Raw genomic sequence first — 18,517 nt, 5'->3', positions numbered from 1 at the left:
TGTTCAGACAATTGGAAAATTAATATATTTTTGATCTACTCCCACAAATTCATGCATATTAACTAAATTTTTTCTTAAATGAGTAGCCAGAGCCTATACTTAATATGTGCATTTCACATTCATCTTTCCAAGTTAGAGGTGTGGTATGACCTCTTATATTAAATAACAGAAGCAAAAATCAACTGCAGAATCACCTTAAACAAGTTTGTCCCTATTTGACAGCACAGATTATAAAGAGAATTTCGGCTAACCGGCTTCCACTAACCCAATATTTTAATAATAATTCACTCATATAAAAGTATACTCTGAAACAATAGCACCTTTGTTTTTTACATAGGGTCTCAAATTCATGATCCTCAGGCATGTATCATCATGCAGGATGAGGTTTTTTGTTTTGTTTTGTTTTTTTAAAAGAAAAGTTACTTGAGGGGAGATATCCAGAATAAATTTCTAGCATATCTGGAGATAAAGCAATTTTTAAATGAAATTAAAAAAATAAAAAATAGTAATTTACTCATTGCATTTTGGGCTCTAGACAGCAATGCAGCTGGAAAGAGGTCTGTAGTTGTGAGGATAGTCAAGGTTAGTGCAAGGAGACCTGTGACCTAATAATGGCTTTGTGACCAGTAGCCTGTGGGACTGTGGGCTATCTTTGGAGCCTGGACTTTCATTTTGTTAATTATAATACCCGCCTCCTACCAGGATGGAGAGAAAGAACAAGAACAAATGGGGTTTTGGGGTGAGAATGGGCCCCAGGTTTAAACAACGTAAGGTACTCTATGAAGTGAATTCTATAATCAACAATTCCAATCAGGGTATCCAAGTGTCATTCTGCAAGACAGCTAACTTACCTGCTTTATATCTGATCAGTCATCAAGTTCTGACACCAACTTTGATTTCTGAACTTTGATTACCTATAAAATAAGGTATAAAATGGATCCTAGTGATCCATTTTAAATTAATATTCTATTTTGAAACACTCAGCATACAGTATCATACTTACAAAATATCTTGTAGAGTGGTCTAAATGTGTTCCCCTAAAATTCATATCCTGAAATCCTAACTCCAATGTGATAGTATTAGGAGATGGAGTCTTTGGGAGGTAATTAGGTCATGACAGCAGAGCCCTCATGAATCAGATTACTGTCCTCATAAAAGAGGTCTAAGAGAACTCCCTCAACCCTTCTGCCATGTGAGGTTACAGTGAAAAAAACCCAAAAAACAGTGTACAGACAAGGAAGTGGGCCCTTACTATATACCAAATCTACTTGTGCTATGATCTTCCCAGGCTTCAAAAATGAGATAAATTTCTGTTATTTATAAGACACCTGGTCTATGGTAGTCCATCACAGCAGCCTGAATGGACACCTTGCTCTACTTTAACATTACACATATGAGATAGCATCTTTATAATTATGCCAAGGAGCTTTCAACCATGGCCCACAGGCTGTCGGCTGCCTAATTTGTAAACTTTTGCTGGAATACAGCTGTGTTTATTCATTTAAGCATTAAATATGTAGCTTTTACAGTGTAATACACTTTTAGTAGCTACCCTGGTCCGTATGGCCTGCAAAATACTATCTAACCTTTTATAGAAAGTTTGCCTGCCTCTCATTTAGGCTAAGCACTTGATTGAAGGTAGTACTAAGGTTATTTCTATTTTCACATGTGTTTTTGTTAATTACAATTAGACTCACTAATCATTTTCCCAAACCTGTATTTATAGAGAATTGTTTTCTGTTTTGCTTTTAAGTCATAGAGGAGACAGTCCATATCCAGTGTGAACTGGGCCAGAAGCTGAGAACTTTCATTCCTCTTCCAAAACCGTGAACGATGATGCTTTCTTTGGCTGCCTATCAAAAGCAGTGCCAAAACTTTGGGATTCTGTTTTCAGGTTAGAGTGGAATGAGCAAAAAACAATTACATTTCCATCTGAAAAGCTAAAAACAACAAAACAAAAACAGGTACTGCATTTGTGTGTGTGTGTTTGTGTGTGTATATGTGTGTGGGTATGTCTTTTAAGAGTGTGCTATCTTTTAACATATGTATATTTTTTAAGAGTTCAGCTATTGTGGGCTGAACTGTGTCTCCCCAATAACTCAGAAACTGAAGTCCTAACCCCAAATCAGAATGCTACTTTTTTGGAGATAAGATCTTTAAATTAATTATATTCAAGGTACTTAACTTTAAAGGAGGTCCTTAGGGTGGGACCAAATCTAGTGTTACTTACAATAACAAAAAAATCTGGACACAGATATGAACAGAGTGAAAACAGAAGAAGGCAGCAGCTATTTATAAGCCAAAGAGAGAGGCCTAGACAGATCCTTCCCTAAATGGCCTTCAGAAGGAACCAACCCTGTTAACACATTGATCTCAGACTTCTAGCCTCCAGAACTGTGAGGAAATAAGATTCTGTTTGTTTAAACTTCTGATTTGTGGTACCAGGTCACCCTAGAAAATCAACACACCAGAATTGCAGGCTTTCGAGGCACTCACACTTTAGGTCTAATTCCCAATGCCAGAATCATCAGATTCCTATTTCCTCACTAAAGATTATTTTCCACAAAAGGCCAAAAATTTTTGACTAATGCCTTCCACAATGTAGTCATTTAATGAACTAATACACACTGAAAGCAGTCTGCTAAACATATGATTTTGAATGGAAGCATAAAATTGTAGCTACCAAAAAACCTATCTGTTCCTGAAGGGTCAGAAAATTTAGTCCTTACAATAGTTTTTTAGTAAAAGCTATGACAATGCAAACTACAGAATTCTAAACTGTGAAGGGGGTACAGTACAGTAGACACAGGGAAGGGATTATGGCAGAGTTAACAACATTGATTCTATAGTCGGATTGTCTGGACCTGAATTCTGGCTCCCGTCACTCACAAGTCTTGCGGTTACAACTAATGAATTTAATTCTGGACTGTAAATTTGGTGATAGTGGGCATTGTACTCAGTGCCTTATGCTTACTAGACAGGCACTCTACCACTTGAGCCACACCTCCAGTGCATGGACTGCAAATTTAAAAGAGGAGTTTTACCCTAAAACAGTTTACTGAAATATAAAATAATATGAAGAAATACCATCTTCAACAAGGAAATAGTTAAAACCAAAATATGAAGAATTTTTACCAATTATAGGAAAACATGTACCAGAGTGAGAAAGGACACTTGGTCAAGTGAAGCTTCTTCACATCTTGGGAATGTTACTGAGTCCACTAAGAGGGCATATTCGTGTGCATGTCCATGTGTTCCTTTCTCTGTCCTGTATGTGTCCTAAAATCCCTAATAATCTTTTAGATAACCCAGAGCTGGCTGTATAACCTCACACCACAAAACAACAAGCTGGGCAATGCTAAAGAAGGGCCTCGGCAGGCAATGTCATTATTTTTCATACAGGTAGAGATGATGGAGGCTAACAGCCAATCACCAGATCACTGCCTAATAGCCTACCAAACTGAAGAACTTCTGAGTTGCTCAACTGCTTGTAGTACATCAATAAAGGACACAATTCCGCTGGGGCGGGGGGAGGGGGGAGCCACGATGACACACACACGCTTGATTTCAAGAAACAAAGCTAACTAATGCTCACAACTCCCTTTACTCTTTAACAAACAGCTATTACATAGCCAAGCATAATCTGAATGGATCCAGCACAGGAGTAAGGCAACAATATATGGAGAAGGATAAACTGAGAGAAATACAGTTGAAAGAAATAAGATGTATTATGAACTAGATTATATACTCAAAATTATAATCAGAGAAAAGTTTATAAAAACAGATGAAGATCTATCTTAAGTAATATTGGCAGAAAGACACATGGACAGTCAAGTATTTAATGGAAGATATAAATGAAATAAAAATCTCAATTTCAAAACTGAAAGTGCATATTCACACTATGTCTATATACATATACCTTTTTGTTTTGTTTGTTTGCTTGCTTTGTTTTTGAGACAGGTCTTACTGTGCAGCCCAAACAGACTTCAAGCTCATGATCCTCCTTTCTTAATCTCCTGAGTGCTTAGATTACTGGTGTGTGTCACCACACCTGGTTTGCACCTTTCTTAGAGCATCTTTTGGCATAGCCAAGTTGCCAGCATCACTACTGTGTACTTTGAAGCCATTATTAAGTAAAATAAGGATTGCTTGAACACTCATAGACAGTATTGAGACAGTACATCTGATAGTTGAGATGCTACTAAGTGAGTAATAGATACTCTGGACCAAGCAATGATATATGTCTTCAGTGGGATGGCATAGGTCAACATTCATTGTGTCACTGAGAAAATCATGAAATTTAAAAGTAACAAATTGTTTATTCTGGAATTTTACATTTTACATTTTATGACTATAGTTGACGCTGGATAACTCTAGAAAGCAAAACCACAGATAAGCAGGGACAACTGCATACATGCAATTACAAGGTTCTGTACAGCTTCTTTATGGTTTCTAACTGAATTCAATTTGAATGTCATGTTTGCTGAGGTCCAAATTAGAATCATTCATGTCCACAGCCCTGATTTCAAATTCTGGGTCCATAAAAATAGTCTGTAAATTATATGAGGGTTTACTATTTGTTCAATTTCTGGAGGTGGGCTTTAAAGTCTTGTTTCTTGATTCTAGAATCTGTTAAATAAAGAATGCACTTGATTCATTTATAAAAAGAACATGGAGTCTGTTTTCTTTCAATCTTTGTCTTTCTAGATTAGTTCATTTGTCCCTCATAGACAAGTCTCTTATTATTTCAGAGAGTGATTTGATATCAAAATTGGTAGGGGACAATTTTTTTATTTTTGGTGGGACCAGGGTTTGAACTCAGGGCTTTATGCTTGCAAAGCAGGTGCTCTACTGCTTGAGCCACACCTCCAATCCATATCTGCTCTGGTTATTTATGGAGATGGGTCCTCACAAACTGGCCAGAGAGATAAATCAAAACAAAAATCACCGCATTCAATATGACTTTATTGTCTACTCTCGGAAGTTGCATGTGATTATTAAGCCCTAGAAATGTGGCTAGTACATATTAAAATGTATGATTATAGTTTACACTGAAGTAAAATGCCTCATTAATAATTTCTATATTGATTAAGTGTTAACATTTAAGAGTTAAATAAAATGTCCTTAATAGCCATGTTTTTCATTATCCTTTTTATACTATGATTACTAGAAAGTTTACAATTACTCAATAAAAAAATACATTAAATTATTTAAAAAAAATGGGTTTGGAGTAAAATTAGTTGAAATAAAACCAAAGGTTAGATTTTTTTAAAAATTAAACTAGAACCTCAGTGTTCTTCTTATAAATGAATGAAAATAAAGAAATAAACCAGGCCATGTGTTGCCATGAGAGACAGTACAGCTGGTATGCAGATGGTATAAAGGGCACAGGATCTCTAGGTTCAAGTCCTGGCTCCAGTCCTTACAACTTTTATGGTCTTTTGGGATTTGCTCAGCCTCTGAGCATGCCCACCTTCCTTGTCTGAAGAATGGGAAAAATGTAAGTTTTATTAACTGTGAAGAAGCAAATGAGGTGATTTAATTAAGATACCTAGAACAGTGCTAAATATGTAATAGGCTCAGAGTGAATATAAACTAGTCCCTTCAAAATAATAGTCCTTTCATAAATAAAGGGATTTGGTTCCCAACCACCATGACGCTATCCCAACCATGGACACCAAAATCTGCAGATGCTCAAGTGCCCCATGTAAAATGGTATGATATTGCATATGACTCCCTGTGTACTTTAAATCATTTCCAGAATACTTATAATATCTAGCACAATGTAAAAGCTATGTAAACAGAACTGGGTGCCTGTGGCTCATGCCTGTAATCCTAGCTACTCAGGCGGCAGAGATCAGGAGGATCAAGGTTTGGGGGCAGCTCAGGAAAAAAGGGAGACTCTACCTCAAAAATAACCAACCCATTAAAAAACAAAAAGGCTGGCAGAGTGGCTCGAGTGGTAGGGCACCTGCCTAGCAACTGTGAGTTCCTGAGTTCAAACCCTAGAACCATCAAACAAACAAAAAAGTTATGTAATAGTTGTTATACTGTATTGTTTAGGGAATGCTGATTTTTAAAAAGTCTGTACATGTTCAGTGTAAACAATTTTTTTAAAGTATTTTCACTGAACAATTTGCTAAATCTACAAACAGGGAACCTGCAGATATAGTAGGCCAGCAGTACTTGCTGAATAAATGTATGGCTACGGTAATACATGCTTAGGCTCTTGTCTCTTTCTCAGAAATTTGTTTAAATTTTATTCTCAATTTCCCATGTCTTTTAAGTATGAATGGAGAAGTGGGATGGAGTATGAGTACAGGGTTGGAGGAGATCAGATAAGTGGAAAGGAAAAGCAAATGATTTGTTTCCTGTGACTACAATTCAAGGTCTTTCTTAGTCTTTGTTTCTCTTCAGAGTTGCTAGTTAGGATCTAATTAAGAAAAATAAATAAAAACTAACTTGGTATATTTCACACAGGACATTGTACAATTCCATTAAAGTAGAATGAAATTTTTAAAAAGACATTGAGAAGACATGAATAAATATTGAGAAAAATAAACAAATACTGTGAATAAATGTTAGGGAAACAAAGCAGATTAACTTCTTTGCCTTGTTGGACTTTACATTTTAGTGGGGAGAGAATGACAAGAAAGAAGCATAATTTTAAAAAGAAGTCAGACAACATTAAGTACTAGGAAAAAAAAGAACACAGGAGAGAGGAGCTGGTGGTGAAGGTAGTAGAAGTATAAAGAAAAGGTCTCACTGATGAGGTGTCATTTTAGTAAAACCATGAAAAAGGTGAGAGAGTTAAGTCATTTATCTTAGAAAAGAAGGTTTGAGGCTGAGGAAACAACACTATAAACAGCCAGAAGTGTAAGAAAGAAGTTCAGTGGTACGGAGCGGAGAAAGCAAAAATAAAAGCAGCAGAAATTAAAGTCAGAACAACAAATTAATGATGGGGAAATGATATACACACAGCCTTTAGGCCAAGGTAAAACAAATTTTTATTCTTACAACTGTGAATAAATTATTTACAACTTTATTTTTCCTTTGCAAAACAGCTATCATGAAACTGATACAGTAGAATGTTAAAAGCACTTTTCAAAGGCAAGATGAAGCAGCTTTTTATACATGTCCATGGTTAATTTTATATATTCTCTCAAATGCTTATTGTGAAGCTGATGTCTGGTACTATTACACTCAAGAGGCTCATACTTACAAAGACCAAAAAGTCAGTGTTCTACAAGTCACTAAAAATCCTTACTGCAAGTATTTACTTTTAAAAGGAAAGGAGTGAGTCAACCTTGAGCTTTTTGAAAAGCTTATCCTAGTTCTTAAAATGAAAAGTGGGGTGAGGCAACCATTCCATGTTGAATCAAATGTTTATGATAAAATGAAAACAAACAGAATTCTATGTTAAAGTTAAAATCACAGCAGTAGAGTTCTTACCAAAAGCCCTAGACATTAAAATAAAATGAAACTATACTGTTTCCAGCACATTTTTCAACAAAAAACGAGAAACTTTCTTGAACAATGTTTATGACCAAATATAAGACCTACTGCCTTATATTATTAAAGAGAAGATACCTCAGTTAAAATGAATTTTTAAATAGGATTTTTTTTCTCTTGAAAGTCCTTAGTTCTTAACTCTAACAACTTTTAGCTAAAAACTAGTGAGCAAGCATCCACAGATGAACAGGTAACTTCAAGGAAGTACATCAAATATGTAAGTCATAAAGAAACTAACAATATTAGCCAGATCTATGCCTAACCACATTTAATTCTACATAATCATATAGAATGTTATAAAAAAACCAGATTTAAAAAATTTTATGAATTTATCATGGAAAAATTCTAAGAGAGCTACTATTTAATGAGATCTCCACACAAATTTTTTCTCTCTCAACTCTTCTGTACCTAACTAAAATGTCAAAGGAATGACACTACTCCAATTTCATTATGCATGTATCTATGCAATCTGGCAATACAAGATCAATTCAAGCCAGGAATGGTGGCACACACCTGTGATCCCAGCTACTTGGGAGCTGGAAACAGAAGGATTGTTGAGTTTGAGGTCGAGGTCAACCCAGGCAAAGTTAGAGAGACCCTATCTCAAAAATATAATACAAATAAAATAGCAGAGGGCATGGTTCAAATGGTAGAAACCATGCCTGCCTAGTATGTTTGAGGCTCTGGGTTCAATGGTTAGAATTGAATCCCCAGTACTGCAAAAAGAAAAAAATATAAACTCAACTAAATGCATCCTTTTTAAAATAAACATCATTATAATAATCTGGCTGTAACAAAAATATTTCTAAGCTCTGTATGACTGCCTGTTTTAGGACCATAGGCACTCCGATCACATAGGAGCTATTTAACAACTTCTAGTATTTCATATCATAAAAGACTTGAATAATCTAGAAGAAACCAAGAAATAAAGCATACTTCTTTAAAAGCATTTTAAAGACCTTCAAAAAGTCAGAAATCCTGCTGGCACTGCCTGAAAAATATGTGTATAATCAGACTCTTTCTTACTTCCTACTCTGCTGCACTTGGTCTGAGCAACCATTAACTCCCTTTGGAGAAATGCAATTGTCTCCTAGTAACTCTGTTCAATGAGATCTGTTATGAATATTCTATATAATAACTTTTATAACACTTATTCACCCCTATTACGCGAATCTACTTTTACATTTTTCCATAGCACTTCATCTTCTCTCATACTATAAAAGTTATTTGTATGTATTGCCTATTTTTCTTTCTCAAAATATAAACTCCACAAGGGCAACACTCTTTGTTCTGTTCTTTTGTTTTTGTTTTTGCCATACTGGGGTTTGAACTCAGGACCTCATGCTTGCCAGATAGGTCCTCTAAAAACAACTCAGAACAGGTTATCTGATCAGAATTTGTAGACTGAATAAATAAATAGATTTAAGTTTATAAAGTAATTATGAAGAACCAGGTTATGCAGTAAATAGTCAAATATGCTTGAGAAACATTAATTATGACAAATACATATAGTGATGATTACACAGAGGTTACCTTACCAGATAAAATAAGCAGTTCAATGATTTCTGCATCTCCAAGATAGGCAGCAGCATGTAATGGGGTTCTCTTTTCATTGTCCTGTGACAAGAAGGAAAGATAGAAGATCAATTTTAAAATAAGGTTAACTTTAATACAGTTTAAATGAAGAAAAACTGTCAACTTATTATTTCCAAGACTAGTCTACTCTGTAGGTCCATCCAAATAATAAAACATAGGGTATTTCCTTGCTAAAAAAAAAAAGGCCTTAAAAATGTTTTGAGGGCCTTAAAATAGTAGTTGGGGTTGAATGCACCTATTTTGAAAATCTGGACTGTGTGAAATCCCAAAACTTTTTGAGTGCTGACATAACACCAAAAGTGGAAATCCTATGTCAAGAAACCTCGTTTCATGCACAAAATTAAAAAAAAATGTTTTATAAAATCACCTTCAGAAGTCTATGGGTATAAGATGCATGTGAAACAAAAATGAATCTCATGATTAAACTTGGGTCTCATCCCCAAGAAATGTCATAATTTATATGTAAGTATTTTAAAATCCGAAACCTGAAACATTCTGGTTCTAAGCATTTTGGATAAGGGACAATCAAAAAGAATAAAAATCTAGATGACAAAGAAATAGTTTCTTAAGACTTTTTTTGACTAAAGATGCTTATATGAGGATTGGCCAAATTTCTTTTAGATACTCCTCTTTTATTTTTTGTCAGTGTATTCCACAAATTCACAGATTAGAACTGTTGACTTAAATAAACACAAACCTTAACAACCACCAAATTTGCTTATCAAAATGTTTCCAGAGGAATACTCACTGTGGCACAAACAGAAAATATCTTTGGGGACTGGAATTATTCTTTAAAGTTTTTCATAATATTCTTGCTGTTTTTACTTTCATATCCAAAATACACACATGTATAAATATAATGTAAAGAACACATATTCTTCCAAATTTTCCTCTAGGAAGGGAAATTACATTTAGCGTGTTGTTTCATGGACTTCCACCTCCAAAACAACTGTTCTCCAGTTGGAGAAACCAAGATCTCAGAGACTGATTGATTGATACATTTATTACTTATTTATTTGGTACTGGGGGGTTGATCTCAGGTACGTGCCCTTGCTAAGAAGGCACCCTACAACTTGAGCCACTTTATCAGCCCTCAAGCAGGGACTTTTAATTAATACAACTCACTTAAAATTACAATGGCGTACTACTGATTTGGCTGCAAAAAAACTATTCACTTAGAAATACTTATTTTTAAATTTACAACCAATTGAGAGAAAAAAACTCATATGCCCCAGGAAGCAGAATGGACTGCAAAGAAATTACTCAACACTGAAACCTACTTTGTTAGCTGCTGAAAAAGCTAACAAAGAAATATCTCACTAACACTAAAATATAAGGATTTATACAGAGTGAGTACTAATTTAAACAGTATTCTTAGCCTAGGCTTTTCAGTGTTACTCATTAATACAGCAAAATTCCCTAATGTTTAAATATGATGAAACTCAGTCAAATTGAGAAACATCTATTGCACAGGATAGATCACACACACAGTGTAACAACATAGAAAGTGAGTCATTTATGTGTGAGGGATGTCTGGAATTCTATGATTCAGTACCTTAAATCCTACTAATGTATTTTATGACTCATACGAATGTAATTTTCCTCCTTACAAATCAAACTGAAGAAAAAGGGGAAACTTGTTAATTTTCAAAGAAAAAAAACTTATAGATCACATTTTACTTAACTATACTTAAATTCTGAAAATTAGGCAATAAAATATTTAATATTTCCTTCAGCAAAATGGCATTAAAATGAAAGAAAATGACTATCCCATTATAAAGTAATTCCATTTCAAGTAAGATGAAGAAATTTCTTCATGTGTATAGAATGAACAATTAAGCATATTGTTACAAGCAAAATGCTGGAAACGATGTCCCTCAATGGTTACCTAAAATTATGGAACACAAGAAGCTATTAATCAATCTTCATTTAGTGACTCATATAATTAACCAAGAATACTTGGTTTCCTGAGTAAAATGAATAATGATTTTGGCACACTAAGTATTTTGACTAGTAGTCTTCCACTAACAAACACATGCAATTTTGCACCCATAATAGGGTGTGTGCTTGTCAAGAGCAAGATGTGTTTGTCACCACAACTCTTTGTTTAATGGCCAGAAAACACATGAAAAAATGCTCACCATCTCTGGCAATAAAGGAAATGCAAATTAAAACCACGCTAAGATTCCACCTCACCCCTGTTAGAATAGCCATCATCAGCAACACCACCAACAACAGGTGTTGGCGAGGATGCGGGGAAAAAGGAACCCTCTTACACTGTTGGTGGGGATGTAGACTAGCACAACCACTCTGGAAAAAAATTTGGAGACTACTTAAAAAGCTAGACATCGATCTACCATTTGATCCAGCAATACCACTCTTGGGGATATACCCAAAAGACTGTGACACAGGTTACTCCAGAGGCACCTGCACACCCATGTTTATTGCGGCACTATTCACAATAGCCAAGGTATGGAAACAGCCAAGATGCCCCACCACTGACGAATGGATTAAGAAAATGTGGTGTCTATACACAATGGAATTTTATGCAGCCATGAAGAAGAATGAAATGTTATCATTCGCTGGTAAATGGATGGAACTGGAGAACATCATTCTGAGTGAGGTTAGCCTGGCCCGAAAGACCAAAAATCGTATGTTCTCCCTCATATGTGGACATTAGATCAAGGGCAAACACAACAATGGGATTGGACTATGAGCACATGATAAAAGTGAGAGCACACAAGGGAGGGGTGAGGATAGGTAAGACACCTAAAAAACTGGATAGCATTTGTTGCCCTCAACGCAGAGAAACTAAAGCAGATACTTTAAAGCAACTGAGGCCAATAGGAGAAGGGGACCAGGAACTAGAGAAAAGGTTAGTTTGAGAAGAATTAACTTAGAAGGTAAAACACATGTACAGGAAATCAATGCGAGTCAACTTCCTGTATAGCTATCCTTATCTCAACCAGCAAAAACCCTTGTTCCTTCCTATTATTGCTTATACTCTCTCTACAACAAAATTAGAAATAAGGGCAAAATAGTTTCTGCTGGGTATTGGGGGGGGGGAGAGGGAGGGGGCGGAGTGGGTGGTAAGGGAGGGAGTGGGGGCAGGGGGGAGAAATGAACCAAGCCTTGTATGCACATATGAATAATAAAAGAAAAAGGAAAAAAAAATAAAAATACATGCGATAAACATATAAACAAAGACAAAACCCATATAACCATCTCAAAGAAACATAAGATACAATCCAACATTCCTTCATTATAAAAGCTCTTGACAAATGGTAGAGATGGACTATACTTCAACACAATTAAAGTCACATATTAGAAACCCAGAACCAACATCACATTATACATGGGAAAAAAATAGTAAGTTGAGAAAGATTTTGTCAAAGGTACGGGACAGGAAAAGACAAGAATGTTCACTTTCACCATTCTTATTCAAGTCAATACTTTCTCAAAGGTACGGGACAGGAAAAGACAAGAATGTTCACTTTCACCATTCTTATTCAAGTCAATACTTAAAAAAGTTTTGAGCAGAGTAATTAGGCAAGAAAAAAAGAAAGGGAATCCAAATTGGAAAGGAGTCAAACTACTCTCATTTGCAGATAACAATCTTATAGAGAGAAAATTCTAAAACTCCACCAAAAACCTGTTAGAAATAACCAACAAATGCAGAAAAGTTGCACGACATAAGAGCAATACATAAAAAAAAATCCAATAACTGTTATATACCAACAATGAGCTAGCTGAAAAAGAAATCAAGAAAGCAATCTTGCTAGGTGTGGCTCAAATGGTAAGAGTGCTTGCCATGCTTAGTAAGCGTAAGACCCTGAGTACTATAAAGTAAGCAATCCCATTTACAATAGTAATAAATAAAAATAAATATAACCAAGGATGTGAAAAAACTCTACAATGAAAAATATAAAACACTGATGAAAGAAATTAATGAAAAAAAGACACACAAATGGAAAGACATACCATGTTCATGGATTGGAAGAATATTGTTAAACTGTTCAGACTAACAGATTCAATGCAATCCTTACTGAATTAATACCAAGAAAAAAACCATAAAATTAATATGGAGCCACAAGTGATCCTGAAGAGTCAAAGCCATCTTAAACAAAATGAACAAGGCTATAGGCATCACAATAACTGACTTCAAGACATACCACAAAGGTATAATATCTAAAAGAGCTTGATACTGGCATAAAAAAATAGACGTATCAACCAATGGAACAGAAAAAACCTAGAAAAAAATCCATATATTTAAAGTCAATTCATTTTCAACAAACACACATTGAAGAAGAGTCTCTTCAATAAATGCTTCTGTGGAAACTGGATATCTATATGCAAGAGAATGAAAATAGACCCCTACCTTTTACCATACGCACAAGTAATTCAGAACAGATCAAAGACATGTAGACCTAAAGTTATAAAACTTGTAGAATATGGGGGAAACACTTTAGAACATTGGTTAAGTTCTTTTGGATATGCAACAAAAGCAAAAACTGACAAATGGGGTACACCCACGCAAAATACCCCTGCACAGCAAAGGGAATAAACAGTTAAAGGCAACCTGCAGAACAGAAGAAAACACTTGCAAATTATTCATCCAAGAAGGGATTAATATCAAGAATATATAGGAATTCAAACCCCTAAATAATCTAAGTTAAAAGTGGGCAAATGATCTGAACAGACATTACTCAAGAGACAATATACAAATGGCTAAGGAATATGTGAAAAAAAAGGTTCACCCAAACGTAAGAGAAATGCAAATCAAAACCACAGTAAAGTATCCTCTCACCCCACTTAGATAAAAAGAGAAATCAACAAAGGAAAAAACCCAGAGAAGTAATGAATCATAAAATCTGTTTTAAAAAAAATTAGTAATCTTCTATCCAGAATGAGCAAAGAAACAAAGAACCGGTACAGGAACGAAAGAGGGCATTATCATTAAACAAAACCTCAATACACAGGAAAGAGTAAAGGAATATTATAAATAATTCTATGCATATAAATTAAACTATTTGGATGAAAAAGACGAATTCCTTACAAAAACCAAAAATTATTCAAGAAAAGAAAATAACCTGACTAGTATTATGGCTATAACAGAAATGGAACTTAGACAATTGTATTTCCAACAAAGAAAACTCCAAACACAGACAGTTCCAATAGTGAGCTCTACCAAACATTTAAGACATAGTATCCATTTTGCAGATCTTCTAAGAAGCAAAAGAGGAAATACCTCTACTTAATGAAGCCAACATTATTATACTGATGCCCAAGCAGATAGCTTTTACAAGAAAAGTATAGACTGGCATCGCTTTTCAATATAGTCATAACTGTTTGCAACTAAACATTAGCAAATCAAATTCAGCAATATATGAAAAAAGCACTGAGACCAACTGGAGGTTCTTTTGGGATCACAAGTCTCATTCAACTAGAATCTAATGGAATTCAATGTATCAACAGACTAAAAATATACAGTCATTTAATATTAGTTATCTATTCATGATTTTCAACTCCCAGTAGAGTAAGAACAGAAGGGGACCGGTAAGGGGTATTTATTTAAAAACCAAAACCAAAACCAAAAAAAAAACAACCCAAAACAAACCCTACAGCTTACTATGCTATTTAATGCTGAAAACTGAATGGTTTCTTACTGAGATCAGTAATACTTTCACCGATCAAGTCCTGTCAGTAAATAAGAAACAAAAGGACATAGACAGGGAAAGAAGAGATAGACGTCTCTAATCACAGATGGCACATGGAGAAAACTCCCAAGGAATTTACAAAAAAAAAAAAAAATCCTAGAATGACTTTAGAAAATTTGCTCAATGCAAGCTCAATCTCCAAATAAAATAAATAAAAATCACATTCTATACACTAACAACTGGAAATGAAAAGTTTTAAAATTTATCATTTATAGTACCACCAAAATCTAAAAAGAAAGGAAAAGAGAAAGAAGGAAAAGAAAGAACAAAAAATCTGCAAGATACCTATGCTGAAAACTACAAAAACACTTGTGAAAGAGATCACAGAAGATCTAAATAAATGGAGAAAGATACCATGTTCATGGATTGGAAGACTCACTATGGCTAAGATTTTCCCCAATTCAATGCAATCCCAATGCAAATCTGAATAGGGTTTTAATTCATACAATTTTATGTGGAAAGGCAAAAATAAATACCACCAAAACCATTTAGAAAGAACAGAACAAAGTCTGAGGCCTCATACCATATGATTTCAATAATTATTATAAAACTGAAGAACCTGAGGCAGCATGGTATAAGAAAAAAAGAGACATTTCCAGAACAGATGTCAGAAACAAGCCCACATAAACACAGTCATGTGTCATGTTAATGCTGTTTTAGTCAACAATGAACCATATATGACAGTGATCCCATAAGATTTTAGCACCTAGTGACATCGCAGCAATCATTGTGTCAGGACATTCTATGATGTTTTTGCACAATGAAGTTACCTAATCATGCAGCTTTCAGGATATGTAATAATCCATGGCTGTATGACCAATTTATTTTTGGTAAAAATATAAGGGCAAAGCAATGTAGAAATAATCTTTTCAAGAAGTTAATTCTGGATATCCACATATTTAAAAAAATGGTCCTTGATTTACACCTAAAACCAAAACAAGTATTAGCTCAAAAGGGATGATAGATTTGTCAATTCTAAAATTATAAGAAAAAAAGACAGGAGAGAATCTGTGTTGGACAAAGAGTTCTTAGATTTAACACCAAAAGCACAATCCATCCTGTAATCCTAGCTACTCAAGAGGTAGCGATAAGGTACATCATGATTCAAAGCCAGCCCTGGGCAAATAGTTGGAGAGATGCTATACAACACACAAAAAAGGGCTGGCAGAGTGGCTCAAGTGGTAGAGTGCCTGCCTAACAATTATGGAGACATTAATATGGAAGAATAAGCTTCCTTTCCAGAATAATTTATATCTGCTGTTATAATTTTTTTTGCTACAGTCTTAAATATTTTAACTGTCCCATGCTGCATGTTAAAATAATATTGTCTGTGGCCTTAAATCCTTCAATGTACAAAAGATATACTTTTAAATCTAGAGCATATAAATTTAAATGAATAATTCCTTACCAATTAAGAATTTGAACTTAAATTAGGGTAAAGTGGCCTTTTCACTAAGAGCAAAATAGTGTCTGCTGGGTATTGAGGGGGTGGGGGGGAGAGGGAGGGGGCGGAGTGGGTGGTAAGGGAGGGGGTGGGGGCAGGGGGGAGAAATGACCCAAGCCTTGTATGCACATATGAATAGTAAAAGAAAAAAAAAAGTGGCCTTTTCACTAAAGTTATAAGGAGTCCATCCAGACTGTGCTTTGTAACCAGTCAGGATACACACCAAGAATCCTGGTAACTTTTTAAATGTTAGTACCACGTAACTAGGATGTATAAATCACTGAAGAGTAGTTGAAGCCCAGAGTTCAAACCCTACTACTGCCCAAAAAACCCCAAATAAACAACAAAAACTTTACTGCTGCAAGATGCTAGTGATCATCTGAACTATGAAAAAACTGCACTAAGAGACTTGCTCAATGCAGGATTGTCATATATCTTTAATGTGTAACAAGCCACTATCTGCAAAGCACAATAAAATGAACTTTTTGATGGTAATGAGATTTGAACTTAGGGCTTCATGCTTGTGAGGCAAGTGTGTACTGTACCTCCTGCCCTAGTTTTTTCCTTTTTTAAGCAATCTTATTGAAAATGGCTATTTAGTCATTAATCTATTAACCCCATCATCTCACAGAAGAAAATCTAATATTATGCAATGCAAATAAAACAAACCTTTTTCTTTTATCAACACATAACTTGGATGAGATGAAACAAGAAGTTTCCTTTTTCAATTCTGACTCAGAAAAATACATGCTTTGATTTACACAATTATCAATGTATCAACTATTTAGACTGGTTTATGTGTGCCACTATTTTGGGAGAAGGAGCTGAAAAACAAACCAACCCATGTTACCAAAAAACTCAACATCTAGTTTACTTGGCAGTTCACATTGAATGAAAGTGCCCAGGATCCACCCCTCCTCACTTGCTTTTGTGCTGTGTTTGGTAATCCTATAATCTTTACTTTTAGCTCTGGACAGAAAACTGGGCTCTTATTAGATCTCTGCTACATGAAAAAAATAAATCAACTCCCAAGAGTGTTAGTTTTGCCTCATTGTAAAGGAGATGATTAGTTACTTGATCTCTAAGATCTCTTTCCAATGTTAGCTATACTACAAAATGGAAAGCATTTCCTACGATGAATTCTGCAGTTATTAATTCATATTATAATCTAGACATTACTCCAAAATTAAATAGCATTAAACAGACAAATACACAGAGCAATGTGTACTAAATATACTTTCAGTCTACCTATTTAAAAGTGATCAGATACTCCTAAATAAGGTTTGCTTTTTATATAATGAAACAAAACAAAACCACAAAATTACATGTTAGTAACAGGTCCTGGAAGAGGAAGTTAGGAGGGACACTAGCAAGGTGGGAGGATATTAGCCAGTTCCCCAGCTCCAGTCCTCTCTTGGAGAAATTCAAATGTAACCAAACATAAAGGGTTCATTGCCTTTGATGAATACAAAGCAGGTATACACAACCAGGAGATAAAAGAGTGAAGAAAGGCATACACTGGAGATAATGTTCAAAGACTGCTTTCCTGAACAAAGAAATCGGGGGCTTTTATTGGGAGAATTTCTACATTCATATAAGAAAGACTCATCCTATCACCTGTAGAGACAGTGCATTCCTGAGCATGGACAGTAAGAAGTCACGCTTTTTTGCATGTTCAAAAAATGGCAGATGAAAATCTTCTGAGGGGATAATTCAGTACAATGGGCAAAGTTTACTTTAGGTCACATTACCAAAAAAAAAAAAAAAAAAAAAGCAGCCAGTTTGAGCGACTGGGTGATTTTTGGCTGGCTCCTTGTAAATTTCTCTGGAGAGCTTTATCTAAAACAAATGAATAACCTCTGACAGAGCACTAAGTGTCCTTTTCTGGGGCAGCAGTTTTTCCTTCATGGTAAGCATGGGTGATTGCCCCTAAAGTACCTGCCCAGCAGCTAACTCAACTAGCGACTATCCATAAATACTCCCGTATAAATATCCCAGAACTTGGTAGTGAGGCTGAGCTACCTCAGAGCATGACAGAAATGAGGAAAACTACGTTAGAAGGGCCACAGAGAGTTTTGCTTTGTTTACATCTCCCCTCCCCCAACATGGCACAGCACCACACAAAGAGGATTCTCCTAAGCCCATGGTTTCTACAGAAAGAAAAGAAAGTTGTAGGTGTACATTCAGTTTCCTTCCCTCCCTCTCCTTATACTCAGGGACTCAGTAACACTAAAGTATTCTGCCATTA

At 35.2% G+C, this 18,517-nt stretch overlaps 1 protein-coding gene across 6 annotated transcripts in view; it reads right to left on the bottom strand.

The window, feature by feature from the left end:
- Ankrd28 (ankyrin repeat domain 28) overlaps positions 1-18,517 on the bottom strand; it is a 156,371-nt gene that overhangs the window by 71,140 nt on the left and 66,714 nt on the right. For all 6 annotated transcript variants that reach the window (XM_020176983.2, XM_074043859.1, XM_074043860.1 and 3 more), the window contains one exon: positions 9,051-9,129. In XM_020176983.2, the coding sequence (XP_020032572.1) occupies positions 9,051-9,129 (79 nt within the window). The remainder of the gene's footprint in view (positions 1-9,050; positions 9,130-18,517) is intronic.

The sequence above is a fragment of the Castor canadensis genome, chromosome 10, assembly GCF_047511655.1.
Source record: "Castor canadensis chromosome 10, mCasCan1.hap1v2, whole genome shotgun sequence".
Lineage (NCBI taxonomy): Eukaryota > Metazoa > Chordata > Mammalia > Rodentia > Castoridae > Castor > Castor canadensis.
The sequence above is the reverse complement of the archived record's forward strand: the minus strand, read 5'-3'. Positions and strand labels throughout refer to the sequence as shown.